Source organism: Conger conger, chromosome 1 (assembly GCF_963514075.1).
Source record: "Conger conger chromosome 1, fConCon1.1, whole genome shotgun sequence".
Lineage (NCBI taxonomy): Eukaryota > Metazoa > Chordata > Actinopteri > Anguilliformes > Congridae > Conger > Conger conger.
In genome coordinates this window covers 25,506,956-25,526,568 of record NC_083760.1, presented here as the reverse complement: position 1 = coordinate 25,526,568, position 19,613 = coordinate 25,506,956, and the positions used below count along the sequence as shown (strand labels likewise).

Genomic DNA, 19,613 nt, shown 5'->3' with positions numbered 1-19,613 from the left:
ATGTGTCAGCTGATTCAATTCTCCTCTATTGATATCAGACCGCTGGGGCTGGAGAGCACTTCATACGGTTTCACAGCCAAAGAACAGAAGGCGGCCTTTGATGCGGCTACCTGTTGAGCCGGAATGCGGATCATTCCGTGCGCGGGCACCGGTCCCGTACGGGCGCACGCTGTCTGGCGTGCTCTCCGATGTACGCGTACAGATACACTTTCACACGCATGCCAACATACACTAAGAAGTACTGTGACTGTATGGATTTACTGCATATACTTATATACACTCAGTGATCACTATATTAGGTAGACCTGTACACCAGCTTGTTAATGCAAGTGTTTAATGAGCCAATCATGTGGCAGCAACTAAATGCTTAAAAACAGAGCCGATATGTTCAAGAGGTTCAGCAGTTTTTTAGACCAAATGACAGAATGGGGAAGAAATGTGATTGAAGTGACTTTGACTGTGGAATGATTGTCAGCGCCAGAAGGGGGGTTTGAGTATCTCAGAAACGGATCTCACGCAAAACAGTCTCTAGAGTTTGTGGAGAATGGTGAGAAATGAAAAAACATCCAGCGAGTAGCAGTTCTGCGGGCAAAAATGCATTGTTAATGAGAGAGGTCAGAGGAGAAGGGCCTGACTGGTCGAAACTGACACCACGCATTACAATAGTGGTATGCAGACACAATGTGTCAAACCTCTAAGTGGATAGGCTACAGCAGCAGAAGACTTAATAAATCAAAAAAATAAGTCTAATAAATACCTAATAGCACTAACTGAGTGTTTGTGCGTACATTCATACAACGCACACGTGCACATACTCCAGACCTGGGTCAAATACCAAATTGTTTTGGACTCAAATACTTTTCTATCCTTTACTGAGCTTGCATGGTGTATTGAAACCAATGAAATACTTGCAAAACCCCGACTGAAAACCCCGGCTTCTGGTCCTCTTGGTTGGATCAGTTGCAGCAGGCAAGATCAATCAAACACAGAAAGGTATTTTAATCCAAAACAATTACATATGTGACCCAGGTCATACACAAACACACACAAATAAATATACAGCCATACACAGACATGCAGACACACAAATAAAACACATGAAACATGCACAAGCACATGCACATAAGCCTGAATGTAGCCCTGCATTAAACACAGTACAAACATTGTTGAGGACACAAAGACATGTACACACAGGGATGGATGAGCAAGACATAGATAAACACCACACACATTTACACACGTAAGCAACAAGTATGCACCCACACACACGCATGTGCTTGTGTGCATGCGCGCATACACACACACACAAACACACACACAGACAACACACTAAAACACTTACACACACAGACACACACACACACACACACAGACAACACACTAAAACACATACACACACACACACAGACAACACACCCAAACACACACCCAAACAACACACAAAAACACACACACACACACATACACAGACAATACACAAAAACACATACACACACACACACACACACACAGACAACACACAAAAACACATACACACACACACAGACAACACACTAAAACACATACACACACACACACATACACACACACACAATGCCCGTGATCAGTCACGTAAACCACACGCCAGTGTTCACTCAAGTATGGTGAAAGGAAGAATATAAAGCAGCGGTATAAAAATGTATGAGAATCAATCGGGCTGCAGGTGGTGAGAGACAGAAGCTAACACGACCGTTTTTATTATTTATCTCTTTAGGTATACCACAGCTCCCGCGCACACCAGCACACGGCGAGATATACACAGAGCACAGCGGGACACTAGTAAAGTTTTATCTAATTCCGCACATTCCTAGTCACCGAATCCGGCAGGGGCAGAGGTAAAATAGATAAATAAATAAATAAATAAAATAGACGCTCGCGGTCTAAACGGCGTGCGCGCTACACCCCGTAACCCAAAAGGGCTTCCTTAATCACAGGGTTTTTGCGCTGTTACGAGGAACAGGGGAAATCCGGGAGCAAGGTGAGGCACGGCAATCTACTTTTCCTCCGTAAAAAAAAAAAAAAAAAAAAACACGGTCAAGTGATGGATTGAGATGGCGGCTGCCGGTATTTCTCCGTACCGCGCCGTGCCATCCCTTCCGCGGAGGCCTCAGGAGAGAGATACGCTAACCCCATATATTATTCCATCCCGGCTATTGCTGCAAACACCGTCACCGTAATCGTTTGCAACAAGGCTGCGTGTCGGAGAAGATGTTTATTAATGCTTTACTAACGTGGCGCTATCTGATGAAAGGCGTCTATGCGCGCATTATGAATTATTGAGCGTTTCCATATGATTTTAGCGTGGCTAATGAAGAGTGTGCAGGGTTTTCACGTTATGTTTGATCAGCTTCATATTCATAAGCAGCGGTGACCCGTTTCGCTTTCACTTTTCACAACTGGAGAGGTGAGAGAGGAGGAGGAATGTCCTGCCATCACTCACACCCCCCACCCTTATTAACATAAATGGTAAAGTGTGTGTGCGTGTGTGTATGTGTTGTTTATTTATGCCTGCATGCATTTCTGAATATACGTATGTATGTTGGTACAGTAAGTGCAATTGTGTGTGTGTGTGTGTGTGTGTGAGAGTGTGTTAGAGAGATAGAGAGAGAGCGAGAGAGAAAGAGAGAGGTGGGATGACACCTTTCACACAGCTTAATAACAATACCGATTGTCTGTAAAGATGGTCTAGTGTTGAACTGTAAGTTCTAGGGGTGGATCCAAACCCAATGTTAATTCAATTGTTCAGACATTGTCAGATGTATTTATTAAATTGTAGTGCAAGAGTCACCCCCAACCTACACTTTACAACACCCCCCTCTCCATGGTCAATAGTTTGTGGGCAACCACCCCATGAACAGGTAGATAGACTATCGTCTCTGCAAACCCTGGTTTCCTTGCCAAATTCTCTAATTTAGGAATACATTTCTGCCATAAACTCGCTTAAAAAAAAGCTGAAGTATGCCGTCTTATCTTTTTATTACAAGTGGCCCCATGGTTTTGTCAGTGATTTTCCATTTGATTTGCTTTGCTTTACTAAACTTAGGAGGGAATAGTCTGTGCACAGTTTCCCAGGATGAAAACATAGGAAAATAAAGCAGTGCCGTCCGCGGAGAGACTCCCAAACCCTGGAAACCGTAAAAAAAAAGAAACAAAACAAAAAAGAAGGAAGGCTTTTTCGGCAAGTCTCCTGATCGGTTTGTGAATTCACACTTTCATGTGCATTTACAGACATGAAAAGGTAATCCGTGTCTTTTTCACAGGCCCTCGGTGTGTTCGGAGGAAACGGAGGACGTTCGGAGGATTAGAATGAAACAAACAGCCATTTTTTTGGATGCTTTCCCTCCTTGTAAGCCCGGTACTGGAGAAAACACACTCCTATTCTAAAAGTCCGATGAGCTGCATACAGCTATAGTCAGCTTAACGGTTTGTGCTGATCAGGCCTGGGTCTGTGCTTTACTGAGCTTGTCTGGTGTTTTGGAACCAATGAAATACTGTCAGAAATGGCAAACCACGCCTTCTGACCATCTTGGCTCGGCAGAATAAGTCCTAGCGGCTAAGGTGCTTAACTGGGACCCAGAAGGTTAGTGGTTCAAGCCCCAGTTTAGCCACAATGACATGCATGCAGCTGTTTGGCCGTTAAGCAAGGCCAGGTCTGGTACTGACGCTAACAGCCAAGCCAACTCGCTCCCCAGTAAGCATGCTCTGTTAGATACCCAGGTGAGTACCCCCCTCTCCACCCCCCCCGCCGAGGGAGGGGAAGGGGTTACTCCGGCCTGACAAGCGGTCGGTAGCGGGAGCCTCCCGGAAAAGAGCTCCATTTGCATTTCAAAATGTCACGCGCCGCAGACACCTGTTAAAGGCGAGAGAGGCATCGGCGGAAATCAAAGGTCTCACCTACTGGGAGAGCCGAGCTCACTCAGCCCCGAGGCTAACGTTTGCGCGCTGCCCGCTGCTACGGGGCCCGGGCCAGCTCCCCCGCTTCCTGCCAAAGCCCGCCGATCGGCCTCCTCCTCCGCTGACATTTAGCGCGCTCCGGGCCCAGCTCGCCGGGGTCCGTGATGAATGTGCGGATGCAGGGGAGCCCTAACAATAATTATCAGCTTTTCGGGGTAATTCTGAATAATGATATTGTTCGAGCGGCGACAATTTGAGTGATGGAACTAGGCGGAGCGCTTCCTGCGCGATCGGGAAAAATGCTCTCCGATAATCGCAATGACTCGGCAATAAAAAGGGAGAAAAGACTCCATCTGGTTTTTTTTTATTTTTATATTTCTTCTCAGCTCTTCACAGGAACGTGGTTTTAAACAAGTATAAGTAATAATTATGTACTTTGTGCCCAACTGTAGATGGGAAACTGATACATTAATGATCTTTTCTAAATAAGTCAAATTGAGGTTTTGGATAAACATATAAAAATAAATGTATTCATTCATGTATTTATGAAACACATGCAAACAGCCCTGCGGTGTGAATATTCTGTAAACATAGCCTTTTCCTGATTAGCCTCTGTCAATATACATAAATGAGGCACTGTAAATACGGAGGAATATTTAAAATGTGTGGCTCTGTAGTTGGGAGATTCTAAAGTATTTTTTGTACTTAATGTCTTCCCTGCTCTGGGCCTGTTTTTATGAGCTAGGCAGCATTCTCCCAGCACAATGTCATGCAAATTTGACAAAGTGCAACAGCAGCCACACAAAAAAGAAACTCCCCACCTTTAGCCTCTGGGAAATTTACATGTACAGTACCCCATTTTGGATTTTAAAAATAAACTTCAAGGGGTTCCTCTGAAATTCAAAACAGGGAAGGTAGCAATGGAGGTAACCTGTTCCCCATACCCTAGTGCCCACGGGCTGAAACGGCAGGGAGAGGCTTCAAAACCTCCCAATTTTCCTAATTTGAAACAAACAGCATAATGTTTTGAGTGTTTAAGAAGAGTGTAATGTACCAGCTGTGCTGCTGGTGATGGTTTTGTTTTCCTAGGAGCGATAGCATAATGACATAGCAAGAAGCTTAGTCAACGGACATTTTCACAGACAATTCCCACACTCTCTTTCAGCACCAAAACAGGTGAAGACAACCCAGACAATACCTCTTAAATCCGCATTTAAAAAAAGATGGTTCGGAAGAAAAAATAAATAGGGCATGACGATAACCTGACTTATTCTGCCCTAAAAGTTTAAATATTTTAAAAAGCATTTGTTTAATAGAGCAGTAATGCGCATGTGCCCTTGCGCACAATGTGTTGCAAATGCTAAGGAACACAATACTAATAGCAGTAAAAAGGAGCAGTCACCATAAGTCAACACACGCATATGTGCATACTTGCGGTTGCAGGTGGCCCACATTATTGAATGCCTCTGCATCTTTAGCTGTCATTTCTTTTTTATGCTTTTGTTCCAATTTCATGCATGGAATTAACAATACAAATGGAAGTGTGTGGCCTATGGTGGATAAAATTCTGCCGTGTCATTCACTCAAGTGACAAAATGACATGATAGATAACAAAGTTACACAGAAATTAAAGCAATGACATAATTTGCTGAAATTACTCAATGGTTAAATATTGCCCTTCAAAACTGTTAAACTTGGTTATATTCATTTGCATATTCATCAGAGACTTCAATTTAACATTAGAAGTTATATTAAGTTAAGATATGGAATAGCCATAACATCTTATACATACACTCATAATACAGTATGTCTATGAACTACCTATGATGTTACTAATTTGTTATTAATATAAGAATAGGAGACTAAATCTATTGTTGGTTTACAAAAAAAATGTTGACAGGTGATCCCATAATCCAGTAAAGTAGCCACATAATAGAGACATTGCCAGCAACATTTTGTAGTTTTCTGATAAATCCTGTTTCTCCCCCACTCTTTGTAAAGAAGGAAACAAAACAAACAGAACAAAACAAAACCAAACTTGGCTCCTTACAACTGCTGCAGGGAATTAAGTGCAAAAATGTCAGTTTTAAAACTCTGAAAAGCATGTTTTTCTCCCCTCCGAAATTCTGACGGTCTTCCCTTCCGTCTCATCCGTCTGTTTTATTATCAGCCTCTGCATGCAAGCCATGCCGCTGACTTTCATTTTCATCAAAGACAACTTGTTGACAAACACCAGGATTAGTATCTTCAAGAGAAATACAGCTGGCTTTATGGGTTTATTACAAATGTGACATGCCCTTGAGGGGAAAATGAAAAGAGAGACATTTGCACACACACAAATATACACAATATACACACTGATATATGTATACATATACAGTGCACACAGACACACACACACGCAAGCACACACACACAAACACGCAGGCACACATACACATATAATATATAGACACAGATACATGTGGCATGCTCTATGAAAATCAGTCGTATTGAGCCCAAAACGTATTTTGAGTTGTAGAAAATGAAATAGAATGTAAAGTTAAAGTAGAGAGATACCAAAGTTATCTCTCTACTCCAGATATCAAGGGAGTTGTGTCCTGTTTCATTCTGAGTGCCACCGAACTAGGTTTTTGAGAAAAACGGCTTCAAAGTTTTGTAGCAAGAGTTACGTGAGGCTGGCAGACAACCGACACTGGACTAACAAAACTGTGGGGGTTGTCATCTTATGTATAAACCCTTTAAAACTATATCTTTACTCTGAATATTTACTCCTGACATTAACACATACTGACCATGAAAGAAAATACATGAACATGTAGCCACAAATACAGCTGATGTGGTTGTATGTGACTGGTGACAAGCTGGCTAGCCTCCAAACTCCTGTGTTACTTTCACTTTGAAATCTTGCGTTTAATAGCTTAAAAACAATATTTTTACTCTGAATTCAGCATTAAGACATGCAAATTATGACCCAAGATATAGTTCTACAAAATGAAGATGAAAGCCTACATAAACATTCATTCACGTGAAATTGGCTGTCACACAAATACACATACATAGCCCCCCATTTCAGGGCACCATAATATTTGGGACATATGGCTTCACAGGTGTTTGCAATTGTTCAGGTGTTTAATTGCCTCTTTAATGCAGGTATAGGAGAGCTCTCAGCACCTAGTCTTTCCTATCGTCTTTGGAAACTACTTTTGCTGTTTATCTACATGAGGACCAAAGTTGTGCCAATGAAAGTCAAAGAAGCCATTATGAGACTGAGAAACAAGAATAACACGGTTAGAGACATTGGCCAAACATTAGGCTTACCAAAATCAACCGTTTGGAATAAAATTAAGAAGAAAGAGAGCCCTGGCGAGCTTACTAATGACAAAGGGACTGGCAGGCCAAAGAAGACCTCCACAGCTGATGGCAGAATAATTCTCCCCATAATAAAAAAAAGTCCCCAAACACCTATACGACAGATCAGAAACACTCTCCAGCCAGGTGTAGATTTGTCAATGACCACTGTCTGCAGAACAACAGAAATACAGAGGCTACACTGCAAGACTAAACCACAGGTTAGCCGCAAAAATGACTTCAAGCAGTCATTGTATGCAAAGGATATGCAACAATACTAAACATTTCAAACTACTTTCATTTACATAACATTGCTGTGTCCCAAATATTATGGTGCCCTAAAATGGGAGGACCATGTATAACAAGCATAACTATGTATAAGAAGTATAACTTGTCTTAACAAGCTGGTGTACAGGTCTACCTAATAAATTGCTGTATATATGTATATACAAGTGAGCAGTTTATTAGGTAGACCTGTACACCAGCTTCTTAATGAAAATATTTTATCCGCCAATCATGTGCCAGCTACTACATACATAAAAGTATGCAAACGGGGTGAAGAGGTTCAGCTGTTGTTCAGACCAAATGTCAGAATGGGAAAGAAATGTGATCTAAGTGACTTGACTGTGGAATGATTGTTGGCGCCAGACAGGGTAGTTTGAGTATCACAAAAACGGCTGATCTCATGTGATTTTCACGCACAACAGTCTCTAGAGTTTGCAGAGAATGGTATGAAGAACAAAAAAAAATCCAGCGAGCAGAAGTTCCGCAGACAGAAATGCCTTGTTAATGAGAGGTCAGAGGAGAAGGGCCAGATTGGTTGAAGCTGACAGGAAGGTAACAGTAACACAAGTAACCACACATTACAACAGTGGTATGCGGAAGAGCATCTTTGAACACACAACTGGCCAAACCGCTAAGTGGATAGGCTACAGCAGCAGAATAAGCAGCATTTTTTAGACCAATAAGACCAAAAAATTAGTCTAATAAATACCTAATAAAGTGCTCACTGAATGTATATTAAGTTGAGAGAATACAATAGTGAAGGAGAGAGAAAGGGATCATTGAGCAAAATAACCAGTAATAACAAACTAACAACTAACTAACTAATTTAGAAGATCTCAGGGTTCTCAAAAGGTGTCGGAAGGCTTTTGGCTTGGTGGGCTCAGATGTTTATATATGAGTACCTTTGCACAGTTCTCAACTTCACAGAATCCTGAAAAAACTTTGAACTGTCAAATTTGATTTTGGTCAAAAATGAGATAAGGCGCAAATCTGGAAATACTCATCTATCATTCAGCTATAAATCCATTACGTGTCAAAATGTGCAAATATGAAAAAATAAGTCTAGCCGTGTCTGGTCACTTTCCCTGTAGGTCCTCCGCATTCTTCTTTGTTGGTGTAACAGCCTAGTCTACGCAAATTAATATGTACATGTATGAACATGTACATATACACATATGCAGGCAAGCACACACACACATATAATATATAGTGTACACATGCACAAGTACTTGGCGCGCATGTATTTAAAATAAAGTGTTACAAATGCAACACCCCTCCAGGAGGGGCTGACGAAACGACACCTGACAGACGTCATCGGTGAAAGGGACTTGCGATAAAGACGGGCCAGTGATTCGGAGGCCAACGCTCGTCGCTTTAACAGGGGGGCCCGTTCCACCCGCCCCCCCCACCCCCTTTCTGCTTTTACTCAGACGCATGAGGAGGGGGAAAGGGAGAGAAAAAAAACCTGGGAAGTCTCAGAGGTGCGAACGTGTTCGGTGCCCTTTGTGTGATACTACAGCAGATTCATAATGAGTCTCTGTGTACACAAATAAATCTCAATGTCAGGAGCGTCCGCTCATTAGATTCTTCCTCTCTCGCCAAGAAATTAACATTGGGAACCGCTCGCGAGGCCGGCCTGTCACTCTTCCACACTGCCAGTGTGAAATATCTCCACCAGAAAAAAAAAAGGAGGGGGGGAAAAAAGCCAGAAAAGGACAAAACCACAAATGTGGAACTTCAATTAATTTAAAGCCCCAATCAGCAAAGAATAAATCCTTCGCAGATCTAATTACCCGGGCTCTCCGAAGACCCGGGCCGAACAGCCAATCTTCCTCCTGTTTGAACAGCTTGATGAACTAAGGGACTGATGGATATCAAGTCATTTTGTTTAATTTATAAATGGATTTTCCCCTAATACTTAAATTATCATCAGTACAACACAATGAAAATGGGAACATTTGGAAGGCAAAGTCTATAACAGGCCTGAAAGGAATTCCAATGAGGAATGTCACCTCTTTTCATTTCCTCTACACAATTCCTCTAATTAAATTCAGAGGCTTGGTAAGCCTGTGTTACAGTACGGCCTCCCCAGCCCTGCTTCCCCTCCGTGGAGAGTTCGGAGATCTACCCAGGACGCACTTCAGGCATGTCGTGTCACAAAACCCCTCCCTTCCGCGCAACTCCTCCAATCACGACGGAGAATGCTTCACGATTCCAACAAAAATCCCCACCGGACCAGATTTTGCCGGTTTGAGAGTAAGCCAAAATACAGTAGTATATGCCAATTCTAATCATCAGATAGCCTGTGTATTCATTGGCAAAAGCAGCACAAAGAAATATTGTAATCTAGCAATGCTGTTGTAATTGTCATCATCCATTTCCAAGTGCCCTGCAAGCTGTATAACTGAGCCTTTATTTATCATCTTGAAACATTTCATATGTTTACCAAACATTTTTAAAATAACCTGGTTAGAAACAGGAAAACAATTTGATCTGTATTCAAGATTCCAGATTGCATTGGCCTGCACTTGAACCAATTGGCTTTTGGCTATTCTAAGGAAAACTTTGTTTTGTTTTGAGGTTTTTCTTTTACCTGTAACTGTGGCACAGTACATTTTGTAAAAATGTAAGATTTACAAAAAATATATGCTATAGATTTTTTTGACAAATTCTTTAAATATGTATAAATAAACAAGACCTTGAAAATCACGTTCAAAGAGAATTCTTCAGACACAACATCACAAACAATAAAACGTACAAATAATAAAAAAGTGTCCATTTCACCTTGCTTCACCTTGAAAACCTTGCTGATTGAGTCCACCATGTGTTCTCAGTAATTAAGGATTAAGGGATAAGAAGGTCCCACCCTCTCCCTCTCCCCTGAACCCCCCTCTCAAATAAAGAAAATGGCGGCGCCCACCTGGCTCTGGGGTTTCGGATTGTGAGGATGAAGACGCGGAGCTGGCTCCGTCCTCGGTGGTGCCTTGGGAGAGCAGGCCTCGGCCCGGAGGCAGCTTCATGCCCAGCTGTTCGGCCATCTCCACGTGGTCGCCGGGGTGGACATAGTCGAACACGCTGCTGCCCGTCAGCTCCACCTGCAGGGGGAGGTGGGAAACGTAGTCAGTGCATCTATCAGCAAACATCACCACGTCATCGTCCGTATGATTACGCCCTACTGGGCATGTAATGGCTGAAATACCTCCATCGCACTCTCAAAACCGACGTCCATGTCCATTTAGTGAAAACAATCTGTGTTACTTTCAACAGTCTGTCAAAATGTGTCCTTTTGTAACACATACATTGTGTATTTGTAACACAAATGTAGTAGGGCCATTGCGTGCCAATGATAGGAGGTTGCACCGTTTTTTATTTTTCTGTGTGTTGGTAGATAAAGGTAAGATTTTGAAATCCCGAAAATTAGGGCTTCATACATGTACAGCAATTTAAAGATGGCTGGGTGTCGCAATGAAAAACTTGTCAAGGTCCATTATCTTTGTAAGAAAAAGCCCTAAATCTTTGAAAATTTGAATCTAGAAGTCATTTTGAATGTATAATTAACATCTCAAAGCATGCAAGTATTTCTACAGCCAAATACTAGATATGCCCTTTTTTAACCAATTCCTAATTGTGACACCTGGCAAACTGTCAATGGCAATACCAGCAAAACAAAATGGAGTATATTAAAAATGTTAAGAATCTTAAATCTCATCATCATCATCCCAACTCACAGCAAAAGAGAAGAATCCAACATCCTCAAGTTGGCATGGAATGACCCACATGCAATGACATCATCTGGGGCTGTTGGTATCCTTGGTATCACTTGGCTACCGAGTGTAAAAAGTATGTACTTTCATTTATTATTTCATTAACAAATCTCAAACGTTTAACGCTTTTATTTTGTCTTTAGAAAGAAGTTAATCCGGAGAATAATGTAGGTGATGGGAAGGTGGTTTGTACACCATCATTAAAATGACCTCTGCCCTTCCGCGAGACAAGGACAGGCCTCTCTGAATCTTAACGTTTGCGGAGGAAAAAAATGAAAAGTAGAGGACGTGCCTCCCTTGCAGCCGGTGTCAGAAACAGGTGATTTCTTTTCCTCTGTGGCTGAACCGTGACCTGAACCCCCATCCCCAACCCACCCCACCACCCCCCCATGAGAACTCAATGAGGCAGCATCCTGCACATGTCAGCACAGCCAGAATGCCCAAAAGCCTCTCCTCCTGCCAGCCTAAATGCCACAACAAAAAGGACCTCTAAACAGTCTCATTTCCCTGGACGAGACAAAAAAGGATTTGCTGTAGTTAATTGGGGATAACAAGGAAAAGACAGCGGGGTAAGTTAATGATAATGCATCCCAAGTTTGGATGCGCCTGGTTTGGATCCCCTTGAATACACAATCGCGTTGCACTACATTTCCTTTAGCGGTGTTTGGTCATGCTATGATCATTCTGGGTCTGCAGGGACACAGGGATTACATGGGAATAATCCCTTTAATGTCAAATCCCTCTCAGCAATTTAGTCCTTCATAAATTACTTCTCAGAGCAGAAACAATAATCAAGAAATTAAATAATTATTGGACTTGGCTTACTGGTACTGTTGCGTGTCACATAATATCAAAATGCGAAAATTTTTCACCGGCACCTGTTATCTATTCAAATAGAAAATTGCCCAAAAAAAGCATCGGAATCATCACAACATACAGTACGTGTCAAAACCTTGTCTAAATTTGAATAAATTATGCAGCCGCACTATTTATACATTCAAAGTACTTGAGACTGATATGGTATCAATCAAAATCAAAATCAAAACACTAGCAAGGCTGTCTAGCACCCCAGAGCACTTCTTTGGGAGGAATGTCTGGCGGAATCTACTGAGAACACTGAAACAAATATAAATCAATTTAAAAAAGATCAATTGGAAAAAAGCAGTACAGACTGGAATCCGTCTGCTTTTTCTTCCACAGAGATTTCACAATGTTAACAAAATCTTTCACACAGAGAAATCCAAATTAAACAATAATTAAACAGTGCACCTGTATGCAAGTTACGCTACCTCCCCTCTACAAGCTAACGCTCCAGTAGCTCATACTGTATGTTCGATGCAGCCTCTAGCCTGTGGCTCCTGTACAACTACATCTCAGTATGGTGCAAATGGCTTCTGTCTCATTGGCAGGCTGTGGACAGACCCAGCACTCAGTTTAGATTCTGTCATTATTCCCACAATGCTGTTCACACACGGTAAAATAGCATCAACAGACAACAGTACACAACAAATGTAAATAACTGCACATTTGAGACCTTTCTTAGCGTCGTCTTGACACTATAGAGGCATCTTTCTATTTGCAGTCAACAGAAAGGAGAGGAGACAACACAAATAAGAATCCATAATAATTCTTTCAGCGCTTTTTCTTCACAAGACAGACTGGCTGGCTTTGTCTCATGGGCCGGAGTGGAGTGACAGAGAATGCTGCGTTTTTTTCTCTTTTTTCCGTAAAGAGGGGGTGGGAAAGATTCCTCTAACGACCAGATTACAGACTGTTGAATCCGCAATCAGACAAAAGGTACCGCACAATTGCCTTTATTTCTTTTCCAAAAAAGCAGATCATCTTACATCAGCGTCTTTAACCTCGAGAGCAACATTCTACCACGGATTACCAGAGAGGGAGAGAGAGGGGACGGTGATTCAAATTCATAATTGGATTAAACCGGAATAATAATAATACAAAAAAAAAAGAAAAGGCAGCACTCCTGCCGTCTCAATGTGCCATTGCTGTGAATACATTACACAAAGTGCTTTAAAAATCTATTTCAGAAGGGGGGGGGGGGGGTGGATGAAACGGCAAAGCTATCTCCCTCTCGCAGGCCACCAAGACAAACCTTTTGTGTCTATTATAATTCATGAACACGACGGACGACTATTTTAACAGTCTCCGAACGAGCCGACTTTTTTCCGACACGAGTGGGCTCGACGGCACCCCGCCCCGCTCCCTTAATCTCCGCGATGCAGCGATGGGGGGGGACAATGGCGTGGGGAAATAATATCCTAATATTCATTGTGCGGCGGCGGATGGGCTAAAGTGGCGGTGTTGTGCGCTACATGAGAGGGGTGGATTATTTCTCTGTGATTGCGGAAAGGACACTTGGATTTTCGGCGGCGGGTTTTGCATTGTAAATGAGCGGGCTTTCGCCAGCTCCATGGCCCCCTCACAGCTCTCAGAAACATGCTTATTTTGTAGAAGGTCACTCAATAATAACTCCCCCGTGCCCTCCCTCCTTATTAAGACTGACTGGCACATATTAATGAAAACACCTGATTCTCCGACCAGAAAGAAGAAGAAGAAGAAAATGAAGAAAAAAAAAACTGCAGGACAAGACTTTATTTTCATTTTCAAAGGGAAGGAAAACCTTAATTAGCAGGGTTTTTTTTCAAAAATGTCAGCTTCTTCTATTAGCTGTTCTGGTCCATCAAAGCTATAATCCCCACTGTCAAATTTCATCACTTGACGGACAGTTTTGCTGCCTGTCTTCCCCCCCGACCGCCCCAACACCACCCCTGCCCCCCCCCTTTCGCCCAAGTTCGCGGGAGCTGGAAGATAGTGATTTTACTGTACTCCCGCCACATCTCGACCGGAACAGGATGTCATTTTTCGCCGCTTCGTCGATTGCCCCTGTCCTCGGAGGGTTGGTCGATTTCTTCTTCTATTGAAAGGCGATGCGCTCCTCCACCAACGGTCGTCCTTGTTATGACAAAATTATTCCCAGGCATGGAGCGGATGTCGACGGAACTTACGGCCCCTTGCTCCCGTGTTTAACCTGTTGGTAACCATGGCGAGGAAATTGGGCCTTGACATCAGCGCGGCTGATTCCCGGGACCCGTTCCGAACGACAACGCGCTCGCGCTGTGCAGAGAACTTTAGCGGGTTTGCTCGCTTAATAAAATGGCTGAGGAAACGACACAGCCTCTCGAATGTCAAATAAGCCCTGTTCTTAACACTTCAGCTGCTTTTCAAATCTCACTCCTTTGCCTTATCGCAGCCAGTTAGGGTAACGAGCGAAAGACACGCCGGGTGTAAAAAAAGATTCTGAAACAGAATGGTATTAAAGGCACTGCGGATAGATCAAACATGACCCGCGTCAAAAGGCCCGCATCAACTAAATGAAGTGAAGCACTTTGGATTTGTTTGCGCTGTGCAAGTTCTGTACAAGTTCAATGTCAACCTGGAATAAAAAAAATATAATTTATAAAAGCGAAGCAACGTCTCCAATATTTACTTATTAAACTACAGAAATACAGGCAGGAGGAGAATGTAAAAGAGCAGACAGTTAAACTTCACCGCTGACAGCTGAAGAATACAAATACGAACAGATCAGAAGAGGAGAAAGAATTCGACAAATTCTCGCTGTGCGCGCCACACTCCGCACCCCGATGTTAAAATACTGTCACCTCTTCATAAAGCAGTGTTAAAAAAACTAATGTTGGCTCTAGGCTTCAGAATTAATTAATTATTGCACATAACATTAGCTGAATGGAATATTATAAGTTTGATAGCATATAATTACCATTATATTAATGATTTGTGTTTCGCTGCTCTCAATTGATAACACTTGGCACATTGGCTTTTCCGTAAAAAAGAGAAGGCTCCGTTTTTTCATTGAATTTTCACCCACCCCCCCTCCTTTTTGCAAATTGCTCCTTGTGTAAGGCATGAATAACCTTCAGCAATTACTCTGTTATGAATCAGTCATTAAGACACATACAAAAAATTGGCCTTGTAAACCACTTTTGGTTACCTTGTGCCATTAAACGGTGTTGATCTGCCCCGTGCAATTAAATACTTATTCCACCAACAGCTGTCAGGAAAGGGGGGTGGCTGGATAAACTAGTGCTGGTAATGACCCTGTAATCCTACGTAAATGACATTGCTGCCAATGGCCTGAACTGTAAAGGGTAACAGTTAAAAAAAACAAAAAACCGGCATTTCGTGGATAGGGTCCTTACAACAGGGCAAGTGTGACTGGTATCAGAACAGGCTTTTCTGTGGAATATCTACAGTAATTGTGAGGACCCCAGTGCATAACCTTTCTCTGTCTCCAGCTATCTGTTCAACAACTGTGGGGAAGCATGTGGTGAATACAATAAACACAGAGGTGGTGAGAGTGGTGTGTGTGTGTGTGTGTGTGTGTGTGTGTTTTTGTGTTTGGGTAGGAGGGGGGGCAGCTTGGCCCGTTGGGGGTTCTCTCAAACAAAAACAAACCGCTGTTTTTAAGGAAGCCGGTAATTAAGGACAATTTGGGGCTGTCTTCTCTGCGGCAGCACCCGAGGGAGTGCCCCGGTACCTGCCTGACCTTGGCAAATGGGAGTCCTTGGCTGAGGCTCTGACCCGCTGAACCCCACTCACATCCAATCTCCCTCACCAACAAAAAGAGCCACCCGCCTCATGCAAATGACATCTCCCCAGTGAGCCGCGTATAAACTACAGCCTAATTAAATATTTTTTAACGATGTGAGTAATTTTTGCCAAGGGGCGGATTCGGTGGGGAAAATTTAATATGAGATCACAAAAGATGTTCCCAGCGTTGATTCTGTAAATTAATGACTATCTCGCCTTATGATAAAAGCACGCCGCCAAGAATGAGAATGAAGCGGGCGAAGCCTTTACTTCATTTGTCTAATAACCAAATGCATTCTGGGGGGGTGGGGGGTGGGGGCTTAAAAGGCTCTGGAAAGTTTCCATGCCGACGCACTCTTTGGCGTAGCAATGATGAACGACTTGGACGGCGTCCAGCCTGGGGCAGTGATGGAGCGACGTAGCGCTATCCCGGAAACCCAAACAAACACTCCCTGTGTGGCGAGCCATTCCTCCGTTCTGCTGCTCGCCTTATGCACGCCATCTTGCCCAATAACTGCACACACACACCCCCCCCCACACACACACACACACCCTATCTGTTGGTAAAGCCGTCTTCGTTCCTTTTTCGCTTTGGCAGTGCACTATATATCACCACTCAACTATTAAGTGCAGGGAGCGTTCCCCGGGCCACTCGAGTGTTACAGGGCTCAGATTACAGTAACCATTTACTGGGCTGTGACGGGGACGAGGCCCAGATTTACTGGAGGAGCAGACGGGCTCTCTCTCTCTCCGCGCCGCTCTAATACCACATTGTGCCACTTCTCCACTCCGCCTTAATCTGCCTCCCTCCAACCAAAGCCTGTCGCTCCTCTGAGTGTAAGGAGGTGCATCATGGGAAGAGGACTGGATGTTGGGTCTTGATATACGCTCCCGGATACCCTAGCGTGCGCGGATTCCAGGAGCGCATATCTTCGGCCGGAGGAAGTGACACGCAGACGCGTAAGCATAGAAGCAAGCAAATCCACTTCTCGCTCATTTCTGCCTTGCAAATATCTTTACAAATACGTTCATTGGGCCAAGATCTTTAGCGTGCGCAAAACCTTTTAGTGCACACAAAACCAATGACACGACCAATGGTTGGTCATGATATTTGCTTTGCACCAATCATTGGTTGTGCTACTAGTTTACCACCTCGGGTGAATTCATAGTAAGAAACGACTCACGCCACAAAGATTTAAAAATACAGTGTCATAGAAAAGGACCGGTTAGGTTCTATATAAAGACAGATGTGCAATTAGTATAGAGCAGAACAATGTCAATTTTGGACATTTATGATTCAAAAAGAGAATGGGCGGCAAAAGAGAGAAATCACTGGACAATGGAGACACTTGAGGACAATGGTGTCTTAATTTTCATATTTGCCATTCCTTTATTGAAGTGGAAACTTAATAAAGCTTTCCTAAAATCATCTTTGACAGAAACAATCACATGCAAGAGATGACAAGAGCAGCTCTCAAGAAACTTAAAGCTTTTTTGGGCTCGTCCATTTGCATTTCCATGCAAGAAGAAGGGGAAAAAAAATCCATAAATTCTTAAACAAAATGAGCCCACTTCAGAATAAAGCACAGGCAACTGAGGGTGGAGTGGGCGGGGGGGGAGGGGGGAGCAAGGAGGAGGGTGGGGGGGGAACTTTAACAATTAACTTCGAAGGACAAAAAGGGTCAAATTTCTCCCTCTGCACTTCTTCTCCATGGCCTGATTTTTATCGAGCGCTCAAAGCCCCCTTAGATCATCTTAATCCACTGTGGCAAAGAAGCTGAATATGAGATTCAGATTGTCTCAGAAAATTCTGCGCTACCAATCAGCTTTCTGACACCGCTTTTCTCTTCAACCTTCAGAACTGGTGACAGCAAAGACCAAAAGCCAACTCACAGAGGAGCCGGCGAAATGGCACTCGCTGCACGCGGGCTGCTTAACCCGCCCGACGAAGACGCCGCTTGACACTTCCTAGCGGCTTCCAGTCCAAATATTTTATCAATCGTAAAGGATTCCACTCGATTCCCGCCGTGTTCTATCGTTTTTTAAATGGCGGTGCGATTTAGAAGCGCTCACACCGGAGACGCGGGTTTACAAAAAATACAAGTGACAGTGAGGAAGCACTGTTACGTTACGGACCGGCCCATTTCTTTTTGTGGGGGTGGGGGGTTTGAGCAGAAGCAAGAGGTTCAAATTGAATTTGAATTGAAGCACTTATTATTTATTAATAATTATTCAATTACTGTTGAGCCATAATGAATAGCCCCTTCGCATAACATAGATTAAAAAGAAAGTTTCACACTAATCTGAAATAAATATTTGTAAAACACCACCGCCTCTCTGTACACATATTCTACATACACGGTATTTCACTGCAAACAGAGATATGTTTAAACTATTTCAACCTATGCTTTCAATAACCGTATCGACCACAGCATTCAAAACAACCACGGTTATTAGAATAGTTTTACACACACTTCATACACCGAAAACATTATCCACATCCTGTCTGGAGTCTAAATATACGCGCGCCTGTGCACATCCGTGCAACATCCTGAAGGAAACGGGCCGCCCGGCTGACAGGGTTCCCCCGACGGCGAAGAGATTCGGTACAGTAGCAATATGCGGGGCGGCGCTCCCGGGGCTGGAATGAGCCGAACGGCGCGATTGGCGCGGCCTGACCCCGGCGACCCGCGGCTGAGAGGGGCCCCTCCGACTGCGGCCGGCTGGGCCCTCGCTGCAGATCACTGGCCACCTTACAAATGAAAATCAGGCCTGAGGAGGAATCTGTGGAGGCAATAACCCCCATCCCCTCCGGTCACATCCCACTGCTTTTCCATAAAGAGGAAGTGTCATGGGGTGGGGAGGTAATTTCACTCCCCCCCCCCCCCCCTCTCTCTCCCTGGGACATTACCATTGTGGTTTCTCATTCTGTCAAACACCCCCCCCCCCCCCCACCGGCAACTACACTCCCTAACCCAAATGAAATCACCTGCAAAACAAAAAAAAGAGAGAGAGAGAGAGAGAAAGTAATGATTAGCCCTCAGTAAGAGAGATTAAACGTGCCAGCCTCGATGCTCCCCTTAGCCGGAGCTCTGGCCGCATCGCTCTCTGTCTCCTTATTGAAATCACTTATCTATCGGTCCTCTGTGAATCTGAATAACGGTCGGCGGCTAAGAAACACGCGCGCCTTAAAACAAATCAATAAACTCTCATTTTCTCCTAACGGTTTCATATTAATCGGAGCGGCTGGTGCGGAATGGGGAATGTGGGACGCGCCGGGGGGAGTTCGGGGGGGGGGGGAGAAAATGAAGACGGGACGCAGCGGGGGGCCGCAATGATCCCTTAATGAAACCGCGGCCGCCTTCCCCCCAACCCCTCGACGCCCCGCGCCCCCCCCCAGCCTCTCCCAGCGCCTCCCCCTGCCTCCTCAGCTCTGATGAGTTCCCATGGTGATCAAACAAAATCAGAAATAGCCTTTTGTAGTTGTGGTCAATTTTCCCTCCATCGACATGATATAACCAGACATGACACAATCACAGGCCATAAATCTCTGTCTTTTCCCTGCTGTGCCCCAATCGATGAATTATTGAACAGACGGAGAGGGGGGAAAAAAACATACACGCGCATACGCATACGCATACGTGTGCACACACA

At 43.8% G+C, this 19,613-nt stretch overlaps 1 protein-coding gene across 2 annotated transcripts in view; it reads right to left on the bottom strand.

The window, feature by feature from the left end:
- The window catches only part of LOC133130480 (neuronal PAS domain-containing protein 3), a 314,893-nt gene that overhangs the window by 53,103 nt on the left and 242,177 nt on the right, over positions 1-19,613 (bottom strand). For both annotated transcript variants that reach the window (XM_061245099.1, XM_061245107.1), the window contains exon 6: positions 10,490-10,664. In XM_061245099.1, the coding sequence (XP_061101083.1) occupies positions 10,490-10,664 (175 nt within the window). The remainder of the gene's footprint in view (positions 1-10,489; positions 10,665-19,613) is intronic.